The 20636-nt window shown below is 35.6% G+C and overlaps 1 protein-coding gene across 2 annotated transcripts; it reads left to right on the top strand.

The window, feature by feature from the left end:
• Window positions 1-1061: 1061 nt before the first annotated feature.
• On the top strand, window positions 1062-8021 carry slc35c1 (solute carrier family 35 member C1). Of its 2 annotated transcripts, XM_048183259.1 has the most exons (3): window positions 1062-1188; window positions 1626-2131; window positions 7259-8021. In XM_048183259.1, exons 2-3 carry the CDS (start codon window positions 1657-1659, stop codon window positions 7822-7824), a joined length of 1041 nt encoding a protein of 346 aa, XP_048039216.1. In that variant the 5' UTR covers window positions 1062-1188; window positions 1626-1656; the 3' UTR covers window positions 7825-8021. The 2 variants fall into 2 exon arrangements, with proteins under 2 accessions (XP_048039216.1, XP_048039215.1); XM_048183258.1 differs by lacking the exon at window positions 1062-1188 and having other exon boundaries at window positions 1310-2131.
• The last annotated feature ends 12615 nt before the right edge of the window (window positions 8022-20636 follow it).

Below are 20636 nucleotides of genomic sequence, written 5' to 3'. Positions count from 1 at the left end.
CCAAACAAACAAACACTAACATTTATCAAACAAATAGGCCTACCACATTTGAAACTGCACGCTGAAATTCCTGTAATAGCTGTCAAGATTAATCTGTTTTAATGTTCCTATTCCCTAAAAGATGTTCCGGAAAAATAAATATACCAATTAACAAAATAATAGATTAAGATATTTTTTACTAGTAAATGTGGTGTGTTGCACATAACTGCACTATGAATTCTACCTAATATATATTCTAATTAATGCTAATCTATTGAGGGAAGCTAACGTTACACACTTTTGTTTTGATTATTGTAGTAGCTATTGTTTCTAAATGTGTTTAGCTATTGTTCATAACTGGAGTTACATCATAGTCACACTGATGCAACTATGAAAGTCGTTATTGGTTTACCCCCATGAGACTATGGTTGATATCATAGACAAAGAGATATTTTGAATTATAATAACTTATGCAATAAATTAAATCTAAAATGCTACCATTATCATTGACATTATCATTGATTCGGTTAGTAAAAGAACATAAATACATTTCTGAGGATATTATCAAGGACAAGTAAGGAGAGAATAAAATTTTCATCATTTTAACAAAAAGCAACCTGAAATTAGGAGTAAGTACATTTTATTTCCCAAAAATGCAAAGATGTGCATTTTAAAATCATAAATGTCAATTGTCTGACTTCTGATGCTGGTCAAATGAATAACTCAAATGTTTATTTATTATTTAAAATAGAAACTGTAGAACATTTATTTCTATGGTCATTTATAATATTTTGGAAAGATGTATACAACTTGTAATAGCATATATATATATATATATATATATATATATATATATATATATATATATATATATATATATATATATATATATATATATAAGGGAGATTATCTAATTTGCTTTTTAGCTGTGAAGATCTCCAAGGCAGAAATTTGCTTTCTATGTTAGACTTATATAGCTAATAGACACTTTTAAATTGTTTTTTATTTCATCTCTTCTTTTTTGGCGTGACTTAAGTGTGTTGACAGATATCTCATAAGTAATTTGCTCGTTTTGTTCTATTGTAATAATGATAATACAACCATATGGTAGCATATGGTATTGTCTTAAGGGAAAGGAGGAGTTCAAAATTAAAAACACTTCCTGATGCAATGCAAATTGTTTTGAGCAAATGTCTGACGTCCAGTAAGGTAAGACTCAAGTATCAAGTGTGAACATATTTTGTCATTTTTATACTTTACAAACATAAAATTTGAAATTATTTTATTCTTGTTTAGGTATATGGTTGAGCATCTGAAACGCTCCCCTAGTATTTCTTGTATTTATTTTTTATTTATTCATGAAAGCAGCTATAAAACTTATTATGATAAATATTAAATTGTTGCCGCTCATAGTTCATTGTGAGAGTCGATTTTGTGCAATTTTATGATTTTATTGCTAGGTGAGGGTATCACTTTAAGAAACGCGGAACAGGGAAGTTGTCGACCTCTCTGGATATCGCCTATATGGCTTTTCTCATGTCCAGTGCAGAGTAGCGCAGGGAGCCGGCGCGAAATGTTGTTGTTGTCGTTATTATTATGAAATAACTAATGTTATTTATTCTCCTTTATTCCTGAAACATGAACAGGTCCCAACTCAAACGATCCAGAATATTAAGAATGGCATTCACAGACTACAGTCGTCCGGGGGACAAAGGAGAGCCCTTTATTCTGAGAGCGGTCAAAATCGCATTGGTCGTGACTCTCTACTGGTTTGTTTCGATTTCCATGGTATTCCTGAACAACTACCTGTTAGACAACAAGGACCTAAATGCGCCTCTCTTCATCACATTTTTCCAGTGTGTTGTTAGCGTTGGACTATGTTTGCTCATGAACGTTTTCTCATACTTTTGTCCTGGATACGTGGATTTCCCGTCTTTGAAATTTGATTTGAGAGTGTCCAGAGAGATGTTGCCTTTGACGGTCGTGTTCATCAGCATGATCACATTCAATAACTTGTGCCTCAAATATGTGGGAGTTGCTTTCTATACGGTTGGCCGCTCACTTTCCACCGTTTTTAACGTTATTTTGTCCTACGTGGTTCTTAAACAGTCGACGTCTTTGTACGCGGTGCTGTGTTGTGGAGTCATACTAGGTGAGTATCAAACCTCCCCATCTCTCTCTCTCTCTCTCTCTCTCTCTCTCTCTCTCTCTTACCAGTTAAATAAAGAAAACACACCAATGGATGCACGTTTCCGTCTCAAAGCAAATAAAAATAATTATAATTATATAACAAGTAATTGTGATTTTTAAAACCACTATAGGCTAATAATTAATTGAATTGTGAGGCAAGATGCACACCTCTAACTATAATAATAATGATAGTCACACTGAAACAGTTTTGATTATTAAGAATATTAAGAGAAGTCCACACCACAACTAAAAACATTTACAGCCAATCAGAATCCACCCAACTTTGAAGAGCTCGAGCATTTAAAGGGATAGTTCACCCATAAATAAAAATAATGTCATTTATTACTCACCCTCATGCCGTTCCACACCCGTAAGACCTTCATTAAAGGGTTAGTTCACCCAAAAATGAAAACTCTGTCATTTATTACTTATCCTCATGCCGTTCCACACCCGTAAGACCTTCGTTCATCTTCGGAACACAAATTAAGATATTTTAGTTGAAATCCGATGGCTCCGTGAGGCCTTCATAGGGAGCAATGACATTTCCTCTCTCAAGATCCATAAAGGTACTAAAAACATATTTAAATAAGTTCATGTGAGTACAGTGGTTCAATATTAATATTATAAAGCAACAAGAATATTTTTGGTGTGCCAAAAAAAACTAAATAAATACTTATTTAGTGATGGCCGATTTCAAAACACTGCTTCATGAAGCATCGGAGCATAATGGATCAGTGTACTGAATCATGATTCAGATTGCGTGTCAAACTGAAATCACGTGACTTTGGCGCCCCGAACAGCAGATTCGATACACTGATTCATTTGTGCTCCGATGCTTCCTGAAGCAGTGTTTTGAAATCGGCCATCACTAAATAAGTCATTATTTTGTTTTTTTTGGCACACCAAAAATATTCTCATTGCTTTATAATATTAATATTGAACCACTATAATCACATGAACTGATTTAAATATGTTTTTTTCAACAAAAAAAAATATGCATTCCGAAGATGAACGAAGGTCTTACGGGTGCGGAACGGCATGAGGGTGAGTAATAAATGACAGAATTTTCATTTTTGGGTGAACTAACCCTTTAATTTACTCACATTCAGGCCATCCAAGAACATTTTTGTGCATTGATGTGAACTTTAATATAGTTATCTTTAAAGGTGCAGTGTGTAAATTTTAGCAGCATCTAGCGGTGAGGTTGCAAACTGCAACCAATGGCGCTGACCCCTCCCTTTCGAAGCACAAAGAGAAGCTACAGTGGCCGTCTGGCCGACACAAGACAAAGATGTCGTTGTCATCTGAGACAGAAGAGAGTAGCCAGTCAAGCAATGAGGTTTCTTCTTATTTCTAACAAAGAACAGTCTCTACTTCTAATAAATCAGATGACTACCAGTACTACTACTACTTCATAAGTATTCAATGTAGTGACAATGCAAGCTGCCTATAAAAAAACCAAATGATTTAGAAGAAGAACAACATAGTGACGAAACGCGCTTTGTAGAGCAGTTTGTCCATTTAGGCAGTGGCAGGGCTTGCTGGGGCTACATTCCCACCAGAAATGTGCTTAGCACCGGCGCAGATTTTCTAATGATTTTCTGCTTTTTACTCAGTGTCACTTTTATTAAAACTAAAAAAGTCATTAAAACCTAAAAAATACATATATAACAAGGGTTAATGTTGAAAATGCGCCTATACACAATGGTTTTAATGAGAGAGTGTTGTATTGCACGCTCAAGTATGGTACGGCATGGGCAGCTCCTCATCAACAGTGATCATATTGGAAAGCTATGAAATATGAAGCAAAAGACTGCCATTTTTATACACATCTCAGAATAGTTCAGAAGATACCAAAGATTTAGACAGGTTTCTTGTATACAAACAATACTGGATGCGTGCGCATTCAGGGGGAAAACCGCTAAGGAGTCTTATGCCGGAAAAACGCTTAACATGGCTTAGGCCGTGTGTCCACCAGAGCGTTTTTTCCAGCTGCTAGCGTACTTTTTCAATTGTTTTCAATGGGAACGCCGCGTTTTTTTAAACGCCAGGAGCGTAACGAGGCGCCGAGCGTCTTTTTCACGCTCAAGTGCTGAGAGCTGGGCGTTTTTTACTGGTCGCCTCGAGTTGAAGAACGTTCAACTTTGAGTAAAACGCTGCGCTCATCACTGTCACTTTTTAGCCAGCCGTCCAGTCAAGAGTGGAGGAGGGGCGGGACAAATACTACACCGGCCAACCGTCACTGTACAGCGACATCAACAAACAGAGAACGGAACAAAATGGATGAGAAATTAATATTGCTGCTCTCCGAAAATACATAGCAAGTAATTTCACATTGTGTCAACATTTTAAGTCTGAAACAAATTACCTGCAAAATCAGTTATAAGTAACAGTGCCGCGGATATTCCGTATCATAGCAACAAAGCGTCTCAACGGGAAAAAAAACGCTGCGCTGCAGAAGTGCTCTCAAGCGCTCACAGACGGGCGTTTTAAGCAGAGCGCCTAGCGTTTTTAGCCAGCTGAAAATGGTGGACACACGGCCTTAATGTACTAAGACAGTGATATTAACAGACCAAACTCAGTAAACATCATACTAATAAACCATACTATGTACAAAAAAGCAGTTGAGCCCAGAATATGAACGCAATTCGTTTAATTACACGTTAAGCGTTTTCCTCACACAGAAAACCATTATAAAGAAAAAGCTTAACGTTGCTTAATGTAGCCTACTAATATTAAAAGATAGTGATATTAAAAGATCAAATTCTGCACAAACCAATGTTTCTGTATAGTATGCTTTATTATTATAGTGTTTACTAAGTTTGGTCTTTTAATGTCACTGTCACCATCAAGCGTTTTCTTTATGGGAGGAAAATGCTTAAAGGTCCCGTTTTTCGTGGTTTTTTGAAGCTTTGATTGTGTTTATAGTGTGCAATATAACATGTGTTCATGTTTCGCGTGTAAAAAAACAGTATTTTTCACATAATTTACTTATCTGTATCCCGCTGTTTCCACTGTCATAAAAACGGGCTGATGACTTCCTTGTTCTATGAAGTCCCTCCTTCAGAAATACGTAACGAGTTCTGATTGTGCCAGCGGTTCCTGTGTTGTGATTCGACAGCAGTTTAGCGCATCTTGCCCGGAAAGGTCACGCCTCTTACCATAACGTGGAGATGCACGCGCTCAGTGTTATTGTAAACATGTCTTTAATTTTACCCTATCAATTTGAGCCGGAATCAGACCCGGGGCCTGTACCATGAAGCTGGATTAGCTGGCTAACCAGGTAAGTTTCAGATTAGTTTGTGCCAATCCTGGGTTTTAGGTACCATGAAAGTGACTTGGCTTTTAGCGGTGTTCATCGCCATAGTAACTTACGCTCCATGGCTAACCTGCTCCGGGGCAGGTTATGTTCTAGGTTAGAGATCTCAAACTGAAATTGGACCAATCAGACGTAAGCTAAGTGACACTGACACACCCAACACAATAAAGTCCATCCCTCAGTTTCTCTTCCTCCAAATTAAATGTCACAATATAGTAAAAACAAATATTTAATGATAAAATTGTCTGGTTTTAATGATAATTACTTAGAATTATTTTATGATTTATATATGATTTGTATAATTATCTATATTTTTATTAATCCATTACATGCACACAAGTTTAGTTTAACAGTTGTTAGTAAGCATTTAGTTTCAATGAATATTAATATATATATAGATCTTATGTAATATAAATAAGTAAATATACTCTTTAAATATGACTACATGTGAACTTGTATATTTGAGTCTCTATTGCTATATATGATCAACTATATAAACTAACTTCACAACTTTCACTTGCACTGATAGAGAAAGATCATTTCTTTTATTTGTCCTCTTTCACAGACAAGTATTTTCCATTAGTGTAAATGCGTTTAAATTCTTCATTTTCAGCAAAAGAGTTTTGAATCACGCTGGCTCTCTCGCGAGAAGTGAATCACAGTTTATCTCTGTTGCAAGGCATGTGATTGGCTGTTTGGCACTGATGTCACAGATTCATGTGCACGCGCTCCACAAACTCAGGATCAAAGCCTGAGTTGACAGAGAAAGTTGATGATCAGCATCATGGTACCAACAAAGCCAGATAGGAGTGGTTTGGTTTTGTCAACTCGAAACTAATCCTATAACCCTGAGTTTGTTCAACTACCATCATGGTACAGGCCCCCGGTGATTGGACTGCGGGATGAAAATAACAGCGTTTCGACGACATGGCGACAAACACACTCTACAAACGCAACTCTTGTGTATTCCTGTGGGCGGAGGTTAGTCAAAAAACTGTTTTAGTGACGCCATTAAAGAAGGAAGTAGAGGGATGTAGTCCAAACTGGCCGTTCGATGTAGGCGACTTCTGTTAAATAAAATATCTCGCTTGGCATTGAACTTTGAGCTTTAAAATTTTACAGATTTTATTTATACTCTAACAACAACATTACACACTAACTAAAGTTTGAAACATGGGATCACGAAGAACGGGACCTTTAAACATATAGTATTTAGCCTATGCCTATATCTGTCTATGGGACTGTAGTGTACAAGTTTCAATAAACCGTTATTGAGTCAAATAGCGGATGTAATAATAAAGGTGTTAAGCAGAATTGATACTGTGCTTAGTAACTGTGTACCCTATAATATGACCTTGTAAATGTATAATTTAAGGAAAATGGAAAATTAAATAAATAAAATGCAATAAATGCAGGGTATTGAAGTTATTGATGCACTTAATTTTTTTTTCCCTAGTACCCCCTTTGAACTTTTAATGAACTTTTAATTTGTAACTGATGAATGATAAAAACAGTGACACAATCAGAATTCAGACGACTTTAAAGAGCTTGAGATTTTAACGAGTGCACTTGGAATAAATAGAATGTTATTGTTCCCTGGTCTAAAAATAAAAAAGTTATTGATATTTTGTAAATCAGGAAAATGCCTCTTTTTTTTTTTTTTTTTTTTTGATGTTGTCACAGCGACTGTGAAGATCCTGTTAATCAGTACAATGGTGTTTGTTGCAAAAGAGGTATGCTGACAGTTTGTGCTTTGTTCTTTACCTTCAGGTGGATTCTGGCTGGGTGTGGACCAAGAATCTGTGGCAGGTTCTCTTTCTTGGACAGGAGTCATTTTCGGTGTAATTGCCAGTCTTTGTGTATCTCTCAATGCCATCTTCACAAAGAAAGTGTTGCCAGTGGTGGATGGAAATATCTGGAAGCTCTCTTACTACAACAACCTCAATGCTAGTGTACTTTTTATTCCCCTTATTGTAATTTTTGGGGAACTTAAAAGCTTGTTTGAGTTTAGCCGACTGACACATTTACATTTTTGGGGCATGATGATTGTAGGTGGAGTCTTCGGCTTTGCAATTGGATACGTGACGGGACTTCAGATCAAGTTCACTAGTCCATTGACGCACAATGTGTCCGGCACAGCCAAATCCTGTGCACAGACTGTATTGGCAGTTGTCTACTCGGCGTCCCATAAGAGTGCGCTCTGGTGGACAAGCAATATGATGGTGCTGGTTGGATCCTGTGCCTACACCTGGGTCAAAGGACTTGAGATGAAGAAAGTGCCTGTGGAAACACAAACCATAAACACAGAGAAAATTAAAGATGACCCAGGGGTGTGAAAAATACTTTAGGAATATCTTTGTTGTTGAGACTGTCTGTTTATCACACACATACACACACAAACATGTGTGTGTGTGTGTGTGTGTGTGTGTGTGTGTGTGTGTGTGTGTGTGTTTTATGGGCATTTGAATATTTCATGTATAAACATTTACTTTGTACTGTAAATGATTATTAAAACCTGTTTAACAATACTCTACTAAAGTTAACTTATTTTACAACACCATATTTCCAGCAGCATACTGGTTGCTGTACCTGACATTAAGCACTCACAAAACTGACAAAGAAACAAAAATATTTATTTTATATATTAGTATTGATTGCATTAATCAGTAAGACATACTGCTAAATTAAGACAAAGAACTATAGTAATTTTTATGTATAATTATCCTGAATCCTGGAAGTGTTAAATGCTTATATCTACAGTTACAGGTACATGACAATAATAGAAAGACAATAGTAAACAAGTTATTCAGTTGAAATCAATTTTGGTATAATAATTGAAGTTCATTGATTATGGGTTCAATTCATCTATAAAGCAGCACTTTTTTTAGTGATGTAATCATCCAGCTCAGTTCAGTTCTCATCCAATAGTGTCAGTGCACTCAAGTCAATAATAATGCAGAATATTAAGTCTACCCAACTAAGCAAGCCAAAAGGTGATAGTGGCAAGGAATCCAAACTCCATCAGTTGACAGAATGGAGAAAAAAACCTTGGGAGAAACCAGACTCAGTCTGGGTGCCAGTTCTCCTCTGGTCAGACGAGCGAAAATGGTGTGGTTTAATTCCAGCCTGCAACACAAGTCAGATAATGGATTGATCATTCAGAATATTTCATTCAGTTTCTTCTGCTTGAAATTCTGGAGACATCACACCAGAATAATAAAACCGAAATAAACACAAACCAGCACATTTTCTCCTCTGGAAGTTTTTCTCATTTCATCTGGAATTTATAGCTTGTGTTTTACAGCCATGGTCTACACAATGATGTGACATTTTTGATGAAAATGAATAGATTTGTTAGTTTGAGTGATGAACAGCATCATGTTAACCATTCCAAGATGGTGGACATGTTGACGTGTCTAGAGCAGTTGAATGTGGCATCTATGCATGGAGCAGGTCCGTGCACAGGGGGGTGGCCCGGTGGCTAGAGCCACTGCCCCTCTGCCCTCATTGGCCGAGAGGCCCCTCTCGCCCACCTCCATCAGTGTTTTGCTCCTGTTGCTCCTGTTCCTCTAATAGTCTAACAACACTTTTTTTTTATTTTTTTTTTTACAGTCTATGCTAACAACCTGTACAGAACATCCACGTTCTTGGAAGAGAATTTGTGTCAAATCAAATTATTATACACGATCTTATATAAATAACACCAATTTGCTGTTGGCACACATGATAGACAAAAAACAATGCCTTTACAAAAAAAATACCAAGACCTAGAGAAGGGAGGCTGCTAAAGGCCATTCATCACTGCAAACATTGATTCAAAACTCCAGCATGCTGTAACGAAGGCGGGACTCAGGTAGGGATCCAAATGCAAAGCTTTATTTACAGTGAGCGTTGTCATACAGGCAGGGTCAAACGGGAGCAGACGGGAACAACAAGGAACAGGCAGAATCGTAGTCAGGGTGCAGGCGATGGTCAGGACAGGCAGCAACGGGTCAACAAACAGGAAACAGGCAGGAACAGTAACACAGGACAGGCAGACAGGATATAACGCTTGGTAATGCAACACAGGGAAAACAAGACCTAGCAGTGAGGTGATGTGTGTAAGAGTCTTTTATAGTCCTGGTAATGAGCTGCAGCTGGGTGTGGTGATTAGTGATTAGTGTTAAGTGTGTGCAGGTGAGTGGCAGAGTGGATGATGGGGGATGTAGTCCGGGAACTGACAGGAACAGATGGTGATCATGACACATGCCAGTAGCCCTTACGAAAATTAACCATGGCTTTATTAAGAATAAAAATAAATAATTGTAATTATTCCATGGTAACCACAAATTACTATAATTCTGCTACAAAAGCCCCCAATTTAACTATAGCATTTGTGTGGTTAAATAGAAATGGTAATCAATATGCCAGAAACAGTTTGTCACATTTTAACTCCTGTAAAGAATATTTCATATTATAATCAATTCTTATTTGATACTAGTAATCTATAACAAAACATATATATATACAGGTGCTGGTCATTTAATTAGAATATCGTGAAAAAGTTAATTATTTTTAAAAATGAAACTTTCATATATTCTAGATTCCCTACATGTAAAGTAAAACATTTCAAAAGTTTTTTTTTTTAATTTTGATGATTAGAGCGTAGCTCTATCCAGTATCTCAAAATATTAGAATATTTCCTAAGATCAATCAAAAAATGGATTTTCAAAACAGAAAAGTTCAAGTTCTTTAAAGTATGTTCATTTGTACACACAATACTTGGTCGGCAGCACATATTATGGCAAATGACTTGCTCCTAGCACAAATTACAGCATCAGTGATGTGTGGCATGGAAGTGATCAGCCTGTGGCACTGCTGAGGCACTATTGAGCCTTCAGATCATCTGTATATTGTTGGATCGACTGTTTCTCATCTTTCTCTTGAAAATATCTCATAGATTCAGGGGTCAGGCATGTTGGCTGGCCAATAAAGCACAGTAATATCATGGTCAGCAAACCACTTGGAAGTGGTTTTTGCACTGTGGGCAGGTGCTAAAGTCCTGCTGGAAAAGGAAAACAGCATCTCCATAAAGCTTGTCAGCAGATGGAAGCATAAAGTGCTCCAAAATCTCCTGAAAGATGGCTGCATTGACTTTGCACTTGATAAAACACAATGGACCAACACCAGCAGACGTCACAGCCCCCCAAATCATTACTAACTTCAGAAACTTCCCACTAGACTTCAAGCAGCTTGGATTCTGTGCCTCCCAAGTCTTCCTTCAGACTCTGGGACCATGATTTCAACATGAAATGCAAAATTTACTTTTATCTGAAAAGAGGACTTTCGACCACTGTTCACTGTCCAGTTCTTTTTCTCCTTAGCCCAGGTAAGATGCTTCTGACGTTGTTTCTGTTTCAGAAGTGGCTTGGTAGTCCTTTTCCTGAAGATGTCAGAGTGTGGTGACTCTTGATGCGCTGACTCCGGCTTCATTTGACTCATTGTGAAGCTCTCCCAAGTGTTTGAATCGGCTTTACTTGACAGTATTCTCAAGCTTGTGGTCATCCCTGTTGCTTGTGCACCTTTGCCTACCCAATTTCTTCCTTCTAGTCAACTTTGCATTTAATATGCTTTGATACATCACTCTGTAAACAGCCACCACATTCAGTAATGACCTTCTGTGACTTACTCTCTTTGTGGAGGGTGTCAATGATTGTCTCCTGGACCATTGCCAAGTCAGCAGTCTTCTCCATTAGTGTGGTTTCAAAGAACAAGACATACCCGGAATTTATACTGTAGGGATGGTCATTTAATGAAACTCAAATGTAAATATTCTATATATATATATATATATATATATATATATATATATATATATATATATATATGTTCTATATGAGTTTCAAATTATTATGCAAGTGACAGTGAGATTTCAGTAAAATACAAATTCAGGTTTTAGTTTTTCAAAGAAAGTGTTTGTTTTATTATTCATATCTTATGTTTGTTGAGTAGTTTGCCAGGTCTTCTTAGGTAAATGGAAAATCAACTGCCAGCCTGTATGGAGAGGATCTTGAAACTCCAGCAGCTTTAAATGCCTGTTTGCTGCTCAACACTGGCTTTTTGCTGCCGTCTTAATACAATTAATTTGACAGAAATTTTCCTTAATAATCCTTTATCTGAGTGAGTTCTGCTGTGCTCTGCATCACTCACAAATATTTTAGCAGTTCAATAATCTCTATTCAGGTTTTGCAGAATATACAGTAAGTTGTTTTCATGACTTTTCAAGGCATTGCACTCAAGGCACTGTTTCATGATTTTCATCTTCAGAGAGATCTTTCTTCCTCTCCATATTGCAAAATAACTGACTTGCTAAATAATGTGGAACTGACAAAACTGACTGAGACTGATACAGTTATCTAAAAAGATATGAGAAATAATTTTTATTTTACTGAAATCCTACTGATGTGTCATTTTGATAATAAATTGTAAATCGTAAATTGAATTAGCACTAATCTTAATAATTGTTACAATATGTGATTGTAAAAATTTTGTTATTCATTCTTTATTTTAAGATCATATTGCATAAGTCCACTCAAAAGAGTCAGAGTGAAGGTGCTGTTTTCCCCACCGCCACCCCCACTGTCCCTTTAGTGCCCCTTTTTTTGGTTTGGGCCACTGCCCCTTAAAATGTCTGTGCACGGCCCTGGCATGGAGCATTAAAATTTGGTAAACAAAAACTCAGGCATGCTTGCTTGACATATGAGAACCAATGAGGTAAAGCAAGTACAGTTGAGCTTCCGTTTACCATATATGAGTGCCCTATGTATGTTCGCTGATTGTTTAATTGCCAAATTAAATCTTTTCATCATATAGGGATCATGTCTCTTCAGAAGACTTGGATTAAAATGCTTGATTCATATGGATTTCTCGTAACACTTTAGGGTCCAGTTCTCACTATTAACTACTTGCTTATTAGCATGCATATTACTAGGATATTGGTTGTTTATTAGTGCTTATAAGTGCATATTAATGTCTTGTTCTGCATGACCATATTCCCTTAAAGGGTTAGAAAAAAAAATAAATTTCTGTCATTAATTACTCACACTCATGTTGTTCCAAACCCGTAACACCTTCTTTCATCTTCCAAACATAAATTAAGATATTTTTGATGAAATCCGAGATTTTTTTTTTTTAGCTGAAAGCAACGAAATTACCACATTCAAAGTCCAGAGAAGTAATAAAGTGACTACAATGGTGCAACCTTAATGTTATGAAGCGACAAAAATACTTTATGTGTGCAACACAACAATAACAAACCATGTCTTTACTACTTCTCTGGACTGTGAATGTGGTAATTTCATTGCTTTCTATGAGAGATTAAAAAAAAAAAAAAACTCTTGGATTTCATCAAAAAAATTCTTAATTTGTGTCCCGAAGATGAACAAAGGTCTTGCAGGTTTGGAATGACATAAGGGTGAGTACTTAATGACAGAAATTTCATTTTTGGGTGAACTAACCCTTTAACCCTACCCAATACCTAAACTTAACAACTACTTTACTAACTATTAATAAGCAGTAATTAGGAGTTTATTGAGCCAAAAGTCATAGTTATTGGTTAGTTAATAATAGTGAGAATTAGAACTTAATCTAAAGCGTGACTGGATTTCAATTTCTTTATGAACGTTTTGGGTGCATAGACTTTCAATAAAGGGACAAAAATATCTCGGATTGCATTAAAAATGTATTCATGTTCCAAAAATTTATCCAATAAATGATAAATTTATTAAAAAAAAAAATGATTTGACTCTTTTTCGTTTCTTAGAATGGCTTAACTTGAAGTGCTGTAAAAAAATTTTTTGGAAAAAAATATTATTTTAAGGTACTTTATGATATGTTGCCATATGGCAACAACGCGCAATAGTGGAAATAACTTAGTATAAGTGTAAGTGTATATAGTTAATATTTTTCCTCAAAAATGTTGTTTGTATTGAATCAGTTGGTGCTATTATAAGCTTTAGCAGTAAATATAAACAACACCTTATACTTATTTCATTACGTTTTTCGTGAATATTACTTAAATTGCAAATGTAGACAGTAAAAAACAAATCTAATACTGTTCATCATGTATCATAAAACATTGACATAAAACCAAAAACATTGAAGTTCATGAAAATTCAACATTACGCAATCTTATGAGAGGAAGGTTATGAACATGAACCCCCCAAAATCCTTGAAACTTCACCTTTTTTCTGTATGAAACTTCAAAAAGCATTTTTTTTTTCACAGGTGAGACACATGTACACATAACATTTGGTGCACTTTACCCTAACAATACACTTACAGCCACTTGCACCAGCCTTTTTGAGACACAATGGTAGGCCAGTGGTAGGACTGGGCCAGTATACTGGCTGTGATGGCAGGTCTCTGATGTTGATTTAATCCATAATACAAATGTCATGGCAGTCCTTAACATATGACTAATCAACATTATATCACTAGCATTAATGTTGTTATTGTTACAGCTGGCCTTTGCTAGCTAGCTAACCTATTATAATAATGTCATTCCATTATTGCGCAATGTTGCCATATGGCAACACAGACATTTTATTGATTTACCAAAAACTTATTTCATAAAAAAAAATTTGAGTGGTGAATAAGTCATCATAACTTACCTGAGATGACGTTAACAATTTTTTTGTGAATGTGACATGGGCGGGTCCTTGTTTGTTACTGACATTTTAATTTGCTTTCAGCAACTACATACAAGAGATGGCAGTCTGTCAGAAAATCGCGCCACAGAAAAAAATTGCATGTCATGTGACTTAACCAAAGCACATCATTGGCTAAACTAAGGTCTTCTCTTACCAACAAAAAAACGAGAATGTTCTCTTAAAGAGACAGTGGCAAGGAAATGAACACAAAGTGTATGTTGCCATATGGCAACACTATGCGGTAGAGGGTTAAGGAGGATGCATCTCTATTGTGAAGATGAGTAACATGATTGTATTTCAGGTTAAAAGACAAAGTGACAGAACAAGATGAACCTGTTCCCTGGGATGGTGTTATGAATTCATGGGCTTGTGATGTTTTTCTCAGGCATCTGCATTTTGTCCTGTTGGCACTGAAAATCAAATTACAAATGTCTGGATTGGATTTCTGGCCATTTATACAGGAGACAGGATTTATAAATGAGACAAGATTAAGACAAATATTGAATATATGATTTATTTTTTGAATGAGGTCTCCACTATATATATATATATATATATATATATATATATATATATATATATATATATATATATATATATATATATATATATATATCCAACCCTCTCCATTGACTTTGTGTGAAGCTGCCACCTTGTCATTTCTGACTTATAACAAAAACAGAACAATGTCTAAAAGCTGCTATGTGACAAGGTGTACAGCAAAGAAGCTAAAACTAAGTTTTTATAAGCTGTCGACCCAAAAAGGGTGTCCCGTTTTAGGACACAAAAGTGGATACAGGCAATTGAGACAGAGTGCAATGTGTCATATTACTCCGAGAACTACACCCACTGGAGGGGAACATAATCTCTGACAGGATATGCTAAAATAACTAACAAAAAAAAACATTATTTTTAACCATGCAAGGATTATTTCACCACCCTATGTGAACCTGAGAAGAGGAGATATATTGAGAAACTAACATTTACCCACAATTTACCCATTCTTCCTGCTGATGCTTCACATTTTATTGCCTGCTTTTGCCTCAAAGGCTGGCTTTTACAGTTCAGTAGCTTATAAAAACGTCTGTTTTTTAGCTGGTTTGCTGTACATCCTGTTACACAGCAGCTTTTAGGCATTGTTCTGTCTTCTGTCTTTTGTTAGAAGCAAGAAATGACGAGGCAGCTTCATTCAATATAAAGTCAATGGATAGGGGTTGGGTTGCCTACTACTAAAGTACTATACATTTGTCACGTGAGGAAATACTTTCATTGCCTAACCAAACAATGTACAATCCATAAAGACTTTATCCGACGTGTACTGCAGGGGTGTCCAAACCTGTTCCTTGAGGGCAATTTTCCAGTTTTTAGCTTCAGCCCTTAATTAAACACACCTGAACCAGCAAATCAAGATATTCAGGATCACTAGAAACTTCCATGCAGGTGGGTGTGTTGGAGCTAAAGTGGCACAAAACATATTGCCCATACAAAGATTCTTCAAATCTGAGATAGATGTGAGATGTGTGGATGTCCTGAAATAAAGACAGAGCATTGATTTAGAATGGTGATAAAACTGACTGGAACTACTTGGTTTCAACTCACACATTCCAGCTAATCAGAGTATTCAGACAGATCATGGTATAATGGTAAATAAAGCTAGATGAAATTAAATGTTTCTTATTCTGTAAAGTCACAATTTACAGTTCTTGTTTTGTTTATATGGAATACTGCAATTTATGTGCCTTGGAATCTTTGCTGCGTTCACACAATTTCGTAATAACTGAATATAGCTCTGCGTGCTTTCAAATCGCTCTCGCGGTACTTTGATGTCATACACTGTTCAGGCTGCAGCACAGCACAGTTTCAAGTCGAACACATCTTAAATCTGCAGTGGTCGGGGGTACAGTAGCCACATGTACATGTAGCTCTCAGAAAATTACGAGTTCTACAAGCACGTGAAGGCTTTTTATAGTTCAGAATCATTATGTAATTACGACATAACGTGAACTCACCTTAATAACTTCCCCTCCCTCTTGCAAGTTTAGGATCTTTGCGGAACAAAAAGGGATGTTTCCCAATTTTTCAGTAGCCCCTCACTGCAGAACACACGAGATCCAGGGGGCGAAGACTGGTATATAGGTTAAAGGGTTAGTTCACCCAAAAATGAAAATTCAGTCATTACTTACTCACCCTCAGGTCATTCTACACCCGTAAGACCTTCGTTCATCTTCGGAACACAAATTAAGATATTTTTGATAAAATCCGATGGCTCAGTAAGGCCTGCATCGCCAGCAATAACACTCCCTTTTTCAATGCCCAGAAAGCTACTAAAGACATTTAAAACAGTTCATGTGACTACAGTGGTTCAAGCATAATATTATAAAGCGACGAGAATACTTTTTGTGTGCCAGAAATAACAAAATAGCAACTTTATTTTACAATATCGAGGGATGGGCGATTTCAAAACACTGCTTCATGAAGCTTCAAAGCTTTACGAATCATTTGTTTCGAATCAGTGGTCGTACTGAGTCATCGGATTTTATCAAAAACGTCTTAATTTGTGTTCTGAAGATAAACGAAGGTCTAAAATGTTGGATCCAGATCCAGGGGGTGGCGATGGGTAGGTTTAGATCCATCCCCGCCCCCTGGATCTCGTGTTCTGCAGTGAGGACCATCTCAACCATGTGCTTTTTTCGAGTGCCTATAGGCCTAGGGCATAGACATATGAAAATAATAATTGACCCCGGGCTGTTGAATATTGAAAAATGGACACTTGCGTTATAACAGCCACTTTGCGTTGTGGCCACATTACCACTTCGGTTGTGCATTATTTTCTAATAGGCCTAATTCAATGTCCCGTCGTCAATTATTCCTTACTTACATTCTTACAGTTAATGTTTAGGAATAAAAAATAAATAAAATAAAATAAAAAAGCTTTAAAACACTAATTTTAATATATATTAGCTTTAATAAATGTTATTAAATGCATTATTTTGTATGTTTCAATGTTATTATTGTTAACTAAACTCAAACTATTAAAACATTTTAATTAAAATAAAGCTTAAACAAAATAAAATATAATATTATGTGACAAAAATAAACAAAAAAATTACAGATGTTGCCTTGGCAGGTTGAAGTTGTCATGAAGTTGTCAGGTTAACACATTTTCTTTGTAAGCATGTTAAATATCAGGCTTAAGCTCATGTTGTAAAAATACTCTAAGGTAAGATACACCAATGCAATCATGTGCTTCTGTATTTATGTCATGATGTTGACAAAAAAATACAGTTACAATAATAAAGTTAATTATAAATAGGTCTAACTTGCCTACACCAAATATGGAGATCTATTGGCTGTTGGACAGTGTCACATTAGAAAAAATATGTGAATTATACACACAGTTTAATCATATATTTTGTTATACTTGATTTGTTTTATTTTTGTACATTGGATTTGTTTCTCCTCCATTTTTTGAAGAGACACTTGCTTTCTCTGAGCCTGCATTAGACACACAACACCATGATGTGATGTCCTCTGCAGTCACAGCAGCATTAAATGGAGTATGTGCTCTGAAACATGCTGTAATAGTGCAATAATCAGAAAAAGGTAAGCAAAATCTGGGGTGGAATAATTAATGTTATTTTATTATTTATTAACGTTAGCAATTCATTATCGCGGTTTCGACGACTTGTTTATTTATTTATTTATTTATTTATTTATTTAGTTTCTGGTTTACCCGCCTTTCTGTTTGTTTTAGCCTACCTTCTGTTGACTTTCTGATTTTTGACACTTGTCTTGTTCTACTGGTTTTGTTTTTCGGGTTCTAGATTATTAATAATTGCTTTTGAATCCTAGCGATCGGGGAATACAGAATACAGTTTTTCCTCTGATTATGCAAAGGTTCAAAGCCTCTAAGTATTGACAACAGCGCCATCTGGTGGCTCATAAGAGATAGATAGTTCCTTTTAATTTTCCTTGAAGAATTACTGTACTTACTGTATGGTTTTTTTGTTTGTTTGTTTGTTTTTGTTTGGGTTTTTTTTTTTAGTATTTTTGCTGTTATTCTATCTTTGAAATTTGTTATTATTTTAAATAAAGATTACAATAAAAAAGGGATAGATAGAAAGATCATTGCTTAAGATTTATTAAAAAGAGTCTTTAATCTTTAATTTCCAGTCATCCATTTTTTCTCTGTCTAATTTGTTTGCCTTTCCTTTATTAATGTTCAGGCCACCATAGGGCCACCACTGGGTAGGTATTATTCGGGTTCGACAGATACTGTAAAATGAAATTCCAGGAATTTCAAAGACTTTTTAAGCACTACTTTTTTAGTTACTACTTTTTCAAGGACTACAATCAGAGATCACACTTATCGAACAATATCTTTATTATCTTTCAAATTCTTAAAAAGATAAATAAGAATATGCTAAAAAAAAAAAAAATGGTACAAATAAAGTGCAGCACATGCAAAGCATGCCATGATGTGGCAACTTTAAACATGGGAACATTAACAAAGCCCTAGAACTTTCAGTGCATAAATAGAAAGAGGACAAAAACATCTTTTTCTTATTAAAAGATCTAATAACAGAAGAAAATAAAATACTAAAATTGTAAAGTGTAAAGCCTTTCATTGCAAATAAGTACAAATTATATTGCAATAATGACTTGTCTGCACAAAACAAATAGTTGTTGTTTTTATGAATTTTACTCAAATGTCAGATATAAGGTTTCCAAAATACAACTTAATGTTCTACTTACTGTTCAATAAATAATATTTTATAATGTTGGTGTGTATTGAGAAACAGTCTGATGGTGGTTTATCAATGACTTCAGTGCAGGTTACATATTTACACCAGTAGGCGGCAAGGGACTTTAAGAATGACTTAGTAGACCATTTATTAAAAAATGCTGATTCATTCTGGAACTAAGCACGGTTGTAAACAAGGAAATTATTTACAACACCTCATAAGGTGCAACCAACAAGTAAAGCTTCTCTGGGGTGAAACTGAATCTGACACTTTAATTCAGAGATTTCAGTCCACTGACCAGTGTTGTTGTTCCCAGTTATGGGAAATCCCCTTAAAGGGTTAGTTCACCCAAAAATGAAAATAATGCCATTTATTACTCACCCTCATGTCGTTCCACACCCATAAGACCTTCGTTCATCTTCGAAATACAAATGAAGATATTTTTGTTGAAATCTGATGGCTCAGTGAGGCCTGCATTGCCAGCAATGACATTTCCTCTCAAGACCCATTAATGTACTAAACATATTTAAATCAGTTCATGTGACTACAGTTGTTCAATATTAATATTATAAATATTAATATTTTTCTTGAAGTCTTCAAGTCATGTTACCTGGTAATGATCTACAGTAGATCCTTCAAAAAAATGAAACACCGCAACATCTTTTTACTGCTATAGGCATAGTTCAAGACATGACAAACCAGGTCTCTGAAATAAGAGGCAAGATCCAGCAGGTCTTTCTTGGCTCTGCTAGTTAGAGGGTTTAACAGCTGTGTGTGTCTGCCAAGCACAGAGATGCTGAGGAAAGTAATCACACAGACATGTCTGCAGTTTAAAAAACCATGTTTTACACAGTGAGACACAATTACTTTGATAAAGGTTTCTTATAATCTATATGGGCAGTACAATATGAATACCTTTTTAATAAGTAAAAGTAAAGCAAAGCAACTTTTTGCTTTACTTTAAAATTTTTCAAAAACAGGCCCATGTTGATGCCTTGTTGTCAGTGTTTGATTGGCTGCCAACAGTGTCACTGTTCACATAGTGATTCAACAATATTAAAGGTGTGGAACTTCTGTGACGTCTGTTGCTGGCCTCTCTGAACGTCATCAAGGCATAAGAAGAGCAGCACAGCTCTGAATAAGGCCAGTAGTTCTAGTAAGATAATAAAGTGTTAGTTGAGATTGTTCTTAATAGTGTTAATGCAACTCGTTTTAAAAAAAATCGATTACACTTTGATATACAGTACAGTCCAAAAGTTTGGAACCACTAAGATTTTTAATGTTTTTAAAAGAAGTTTCGTCTGCTCACCAAGGCTACATTTATTTAATTAAAAATACAGTAAAAACAGTAATATTGTGAAATATTATTACAATTTAAAATAACTGTGTACTATTTAAATATATTTGACAAAGTAATTTATTCCTGTGATGCAAAGCTGAATTTTCAGCATCGTTACTCCAGTCTTCAGTGTCACATGATCCTTCAGAAATCAGTCTAATATGCTGATTTGCTGCTCAATAAACATTTATGATTATTTTCAATGTTGAAAACAGTTGTGTCCTTTTTTTTTTTCAGGATTCCTTGATGAATAGAAAGTTCAAAAGAACAGCATTTATCTGAAATACAAAGCTTCTGTAGCATTATACACTACCGTTCAAAAGTTTGGGGTCAGTAAGAATTTTTATTTTTATTTTTTTGAAAAGAAATTAAAG

This window comes from Megalobrama amblycephala, linkage group LG3 (assembly GCF_018812025.1).
Source record: "Megalobrama amblycephala isolate DHTTF-2021 linkage group LG3, ASM1881202v1, whole genome shotgun sequence".
NCBI lineage: Eukaryota > Metazoa > Chordata > Actinopteri > Cypriniformes > Xenocyprididae > Megalobrama > Megalobrama amblycephala.
Note: the sequence above shows the minus strand (reverse complement) of the source record. Positions and strands in the feature narration are given on the sequence as shown.